The sequence below is a fragment of the Alligator mississippiensis genome, chromosome 11 (genome assembly GCF_030867095.1).
Source record: "Alligator mississippiensis isolate rAllMis1 chromosome 11, rAllMis1, whole genome shotgun sequence".
Taxonomy (NCBI): Eukaryota; Metazoa; Chordata; order Crocodylia; family Alligatoridae; genus Alligator; species Alligator mississippiensis.
Window position 1 is genome coordinate 49,550,903 of NC_081834.1, and position 6,604 is coordinate 49,557,506.

General features: G+C 47.5%; 1 protein-coding gene across 1 annotated transcript; it reads right to left on the reverse strand.

The window, feature by feature from the left end:
* Window positions 1-435: 435 nt before the first annotated feature.
* LOC132243883 (olfactory receptor 2T27-like) lies at window positions 436-1,774 on the reverse strand. Its single transcript, XM_059714396.1, has one exon. It carries the CDS (start codon window positions 1,772-1,774, stop codon window positions 830-832), a length of 945 nt encoding a protein of 314 aa, XP_059570379.1. The 3' UTR covers window positions 436-829.
* Window positions 1,775-6,604: the final 4,830 nt, after the last annotated feature.

Here is a 6,604-nt window from a genome sequence, read left to right on the forward strand (position 1 = left end):
TAGGAAGTAAGAAGACGGCACTGGGTAGCATGAGGACGCTACAGGATAGGCTTGGCAATCTGGTGATTGCAGCAAAGGAAAAAGCACGCTGTCCAAATTTGCTGACGACACCAAGTTGTAGGGCGAGGTGGGCACACTGGAGGGGAGGGACTGAATCCAGCTACAGGTTACAGAGGTGGGCAGATGAGAATAGGATGGACTTCAACACAGACAAGGACAAGCTGCTGCATCTAGGGAGAAGGAACCAGCAACACACCTATAGGCTGGGAACTCCCTTCTTGTCAAGACGGTGGCAGAAAGGGATCTTGGAGTCATTGTAGACTCCAGGATGAGCATGAGCCACCAATGCAAGAAAGCAGTCAGGAAGGCTAACTGCAACTTGTCGTGCATCTACAGATGCATCACAGCAGGTCTAGGGAGGTGATCGTTCCCCTCTATGCGCCGCTGGTCAGGCCCCAGTTGGAGTACTGCATCCAGTTCTGGGCATGGCACTTCAGGAGGGATGTGGCTAGCATCGAGAGGGTCCAAAGGAAAGCCACTCGCATGGTCAAGGGGCAGCGAGGTGGGCCCAATGAGGAGAGGCTAAAGGGCCTGAACCTGTTCAGTCTCCACAAGAGACGGCTGAGAGGGGATCTGGTGTTCATTTACAAACTTACCAAGGGGGACCAGCGGGAATTGAGGAAGTCTCTGTTCCCCCAGGCATGACCCAGGGTTATTAGGAAGAGCGCCTAAAATTGTTAGAGAGAAGGTTCAGGCTGCCAGGCTCTGCAGTGGGCTCAGCCTCATGCAAGGCTCCCTCCCCCCTCCCCTGGACAGGCTACAACTTCTGTCAATCTTGCTGGAAGTCTCTGCATTTCCCAATCCACTTTCTGAGAGCATATAAGACATCCCTGTTTCTCAGGCTGTAGATGAGTGGATTCAGTACTGGGGGGACAATGGTGTAAAACAGAGACACAATCTTGTCTTGCTCTGGTGAGTGGTAGGAGCTGGGTCTCATGTACATGAAGATGCCTGCCCCGTAAAACATGACCACCACAGTGAGATGGGAGGAGCAGGTGGCCAGAGCTTTCTGCTGTCCCTTGGTTGACTTCATCCTCAGGACCCTGGAGAGGATACAAGCATAAGAGGCTAGTATAATGGAAGAAGGGATGAGGAGCACGACAACGCTACTCACGAACACCAGAGCCTCATATTGAGAGGTGTCAGAGCAGGACAATTTGAGCAGGGCTGGGACCTCACAGAAGAAGTGGTCAATCTCTTTGGAGCCACAGTAGGGGAGAGCCAGTGTAAAAACTGTGTGAAACAGGGCATTTACTGATGCTCCCATCCAGACCCCAGCTGATAAAACAAAGCAGATGTTTCTGCTCATGAGGATGGGGTACTGCAAGGGGTTGCAGATCGCTATGTACCTGTCATAAGACATGACTGCCAAGACGAGGCACTCTGATATACCCATTGTCAGCACAAGGAAAATCTGAGTCCCACAGCCAGCTGGAGAAATGGGGTTGCCTGGGATCAGGAAGTCAGCTAACATTTTGGGGACAATTATCAGTGTCTGACAGATGTCCATGAAGGCCAATTGTCTGAGGAAAAAGTACATGGGAGTGTGAAGGGAGGAATTCACTTGGATTAGAAGCATGAGAAGAGCATTCCCAGACAAGGCAGCGATGAAGGCTAATAAGATCATGGCCATGGGGAACAAGTGTACACTGGTCCGGCTCAGGAATCCCAGCAGAATGAAGTCCACTGAATAAGTTTCATTCTCACTCTTCATTTCCTCTCCATGTGTCTTTGCCTGAAGTCCTGGACAAGAACCAAATGCCTGGTGGCGTATGCACACACTTTCTACTGGATAACACTCATGGAAACTGAGGCAGCAGGCAGGTTTTCGTCTCCTGTGGAACAAATGGCAGACATTATGGTTGATAAGACAACAGCCTCTTTTCTTCAGAAACTATGTTCATTTAGGCTAAAGATTTCCTATTATTAGCCTAATATTTCTATGTCCAGCTGCAGGCTCCACCTACAAGTGAGCTGCAGTGGTTTCACTCATGGTATGTCTATGCTGCAGACATAGAAATGATTACAGCAGGGATTAGCAACCCATGGCCTGCAGGCCCTTTGAATCTGGCCTGATGATTTTGGGGCATTGGTGGCATTTGGAGGTGGGGGGCACCTTCTTCAGGTGCTCTCCCCAGGCTGTCTCGAGGACAAGCACCATTTGTGGGCTTTCTCCTTCTGCCACAGGTGGAGATTAGTGGCAGTGGTGGCAGGGTGCTTGGGTGACCACCTCCAACCTGCAGTAGGTTACTCAGTTTGCAGCTGGAAACTCTTACCTACTCTTCAACTACTATGCTCTACAGAGATGTCATAGCTAGGGTTAAACAAGTTAATTGTATTCCTGATTGCAATCTAGCCATGGCAGTGAGGAAGTCAATGCATGCTACCTTCCTTACCCAGATGAAGGGAAAATAATCAGTTCCTATGCTCCATGCTGGCAGTAGTACCCAAATAGTACCTGTGCTACTAATACTACCTTGTTACATGTGAGTGTGACTGAACTCGATAGGAAACAATCTCACAGAAGAAACTCATGGCAAAACATTTCACAACGATTGAATGTGGCTCTGTCCTTCTGGCCATTCTCCTTTTCCATCACCACCAGCAGTGACATATATCATGAGTAACGTGATCGGTAGCAGGAGAAGAAGCACTTGGCAATGCAGACATGGCACACGGGAGTATGAGGAAACATGCTCTGTCCCAAACACCTCACCATTTACCAAACTCTAAAAAATACCCCATAGCTGCTCCCCAGCCGTAGCGTGTGCTGGGCAATTAATGGGACAATGAATGCTTGAAGGTATCTACAGTGAAAATATTTGCAGAACAAATCCTACGAACCCAGGCCTACTAACCCAGTGGCCTGGGTTAAATCCTGGACCTGTGAAGGTGAAAGAGGAATTTGAAACTGACACCAGGAGAGACGGACTTTTACCCCTTCTTTGCAAACATTTCCTCCTCCTTTAAAGTTCATCATCATACGTAGCTGCCCTGACAGGAATAATCTGTTTTCATTAATAATTTCCACCTCCCAATTCTTAATTGTATGATTTCAGTCTTTATCACATGGAAAGAAGCACATTACAGGACATTTGTAGCTATGAAATAAAGTGTAATATATTTTATTAATGGTACTATTAGTAGAAGTAATAATAATACAAAGTAAAATATACATGACTTTATTGAAATGTAATACCTGAGATAAATTTTGAGAAACATTTATATGCCATTTCTTCTGTCATTATCACATGGGGATCTTTAAGAAGAGAAATGGTGCTGTTTGTAATAAAGATAAATCTGGTTTTAAGAATCTTCACCTGTATAAAATAGGACTAGAAGGAAACAGTAATCACTTACCTTGGTCTTCTTCATCTTTTTCTCTGATGACTTCAGTAAGAAGCTTAATCTTTTCTACTATATTCCTAGAAAGTTTTCTTTTTCCAGCCTATTGGTACATGTACATTTGCAAGAAATAAAGAGTTACAAGCTCAAAAGCAAGTACACAAGAAATCCACATACATCTCTTTTCTTGCATGGCATTCCTTTCGTATGGGGCAGCATTAGTTTTCTAAGGAAGCAAATGACCTTAAAATTCCTGATGAACTCCATTTCAGTTTCGACATTAAAATTATATAATACCAATTCTTGCTCCAAGCCTGAAAACATATTTTTATAAGTTGAAAAAATGCAACATGGGCAATATATAAAAAGTATATGAAATTAGTCTTAAAGAAAGACCCTCTACACTGAGTAGAGAGACAGCGGACCTCTTTCAATCCTGCTTCTGCAGCTAGCTGAGTAAATCAGGTAGTGGAGAGAGGGGAGCACGTATGTCATAAAAACACAGTCTCCACAAAAGCCAAGTCAAGCTTGTGGCCATTATGTTACTCATCAACAATAGCTTTGAAGTCTAATGGGACCAAAATACACAAACTTCCCCACACTCTGGGGGTCTTCTCCCAAGTCTCTAATTAAGTTGTACTTTCATCTCCAGTGGGTGCTCTGGCAGACTTCCCTCCATTCAGGTATTTGAAAACTTTGCAAAATTATGCTCAGGCAAGTTTCTTGGCAACCTCTGTCTGGAGGTGGGAGAGAACAAAGCATTTCAGGAAGGACAATACATTTCAGTCTTTCTTAAATGAAATTCTAGGTTTAGGGGGCTATTTAAAGTGGGAAAGGTCATATTTGAATGTTTTCATTCTAATACAAAATGCTAAATCTCTCACTGCTTGATTTTCTAGTGGGATGAGACCTCTGGGTTGTGACTCACTCGACATGATGTTTCTCCGTCAAGAGCATCACTTCTCCAAACATTCAATCACAAGACATCCCTCTCATCTGGAGAGTTTGAAAGAGAGGAAGAGCAAAGGAGCATAGTCTGCTCAGATATGAATAAGAGTCTCCCACCCCTGGCCCCACAATCATGAACCAGGGCCTGGGAGCTCCCTGCTGCCGGGGCAGGGGGACAATGTCCCTGCCCGGCCTCTGGTGGCAGCCCCTGCCCCAGCAGCAGGCAGTTCCCAGGGACAGCGAGCAATGTCAAAACCCCCCCACCAGAATATAGCTGTCTCCTAGCCCCGTGCTCCCTGCCAGCTCCTGGGCTAGTACCAAAAGGGAGCTTTGAGCTACCCCCGGCTGCTGCAGGAGCCCAGGGAAGGGTTACCGGAAGCAGGAGCAGTCTGCTATTAGGGGAAGCAAATCTTCTCCTTCATCGCTGCACGTGTAGATGTATTCCTGGGAGAGTTTACTTTAGCATACCTCGGTCTCGAGTAAAGTGCTCCTGGATTATTTGCATGTGCAACTGAGCCCAGTCACTCACTGTCTTTCAAAGTCTCTCCAGAAATCTTATTTTTCATTTCTTAACTTCTAGGGCTGTACAATATTTTTTTCCCAGGAAATCCCACCTGAAAAGCCAGATATTACAGACAGCTTGTAATGATGCTAGTGGTATTTTCTCTCTTCTTAGGAGCACTTAAAAATAAAATATAATCTGGGTCATAATAGAGGAACTTTAATAGTGCTGGAGTGACTAGGTGGGACAGTCCAGGAAATACGTGAGAGGCAAGTATTTTTATGGGTAATAAATTTTTTGGACTGACTGCATGTTTGGGAGGGGCTTTGACAAGCTTCCAAATGTAGTGCATTCTTCTTCAGGTCAGAGGGAGTTTTCAGTTCCTAATACTAGACATTTGTTCCAAAGTGGGTGCATCTACATGAGATGCTTTACTGTGAAGCAGTGTATTTTGCTGTGCAGTTAACATATGCGTCTACACATGCACATGGTTACTGCACAGTAACCCTTCCTAATACTAAGCTTGCTACCTGCAAATGCAAGTAGCAAATTTACTTGCAGTTCCTAACAGTGCAGTAGCACTTGTCTAGACACCTGACTGGGCGCAAATCTGCTCCTGGCCAGTCAACCCCCAAGGGGTGGGAGATTGCTCCCTGCCCCATGGAGTTGGCTGCTGCCGGGGAGGGCTCTTCCACTGGAGCCCAGGAAGGGACTATGTCCCCCTCCGCAACCAGCAGGGAGCTCCAAGACCCCTGCTCCAAGGTCATGATTGTGGAGCAGAGGCTAAGAGATCCTTATCTCCCACCCGCTTTTTCACCATCACAATTACGGGAGGAGGGGGTTGGGTGATCCTTTTCTCCCAGTGCCAGATCCGCGGTTGTAGGGCTGGCATTGGGACCAGTCCCAGTGTCACAGAATTGGTGCTGGGAGATAAGGTTCAGGGCCACGGCCTCGCTACCAGCTGCCCCACTGCTGGACTGGACAGGAGGATGGGTCCTGCCCCACCCCTGCAGCTCTTTCCAAGCCACGGACCTCAATCACCCGATCAGGGCACAGACCTGGGGCATGCCCCTGACCAGGACAGCTCCCAGTGATTGTGGGGTGGGAACTGGAGAGCCTGTTCCTCGCCCACCTCTGCGATCTAGGAGCTGGGTGGGGAACAAGCTCTCCAGCCTGTTCCCCCCCCAGCCCCGTGATCATGGAGCTGAGCAGGAAACAGGTTCTCCAGCCCCTGCCCTGTGAACTGTCCTGATCAGGGCAGGTCCCAGTCCCACACCCTGATTAGGCATTTGAGGCATGAGGTTTGAAACGAGCTGCAGGGGTGGGCCAGGTCGCAGCCCCTTCCCCTGATCCTCCAGTGGGGTAGCTAGTAGGGAGCTAGCTAATCACCTCAGCTAATCACTAAAGGTGTGGGGTGGGGGGAGGCTGCACGGGGGAACCTCCAAGGTTAAAGGAGCTGCTGGGCAGCCCACTTCCAGCATGAATAATGTAGGTCCCTGCTCATGACCATAGAGAGGATACAAGCAAAACCAGAAAGGATTCCTGAATGTCACAGAAGTGCCAGATTGCTAATAAAAGGTCATGCCTGCTTTCTTCCCTAATGGTCATATGCCTTAGCATTGAACTGAGCCATAAGGAAAGTTTGGTATGTGACCTCAGCCCAAGAGTCCTAGTTTTCCATGGGAACATTGCCATCATTTTCTGGCCATGCAAACCAAAACATATGGATCCCTCCCCTAGTTCCCACTG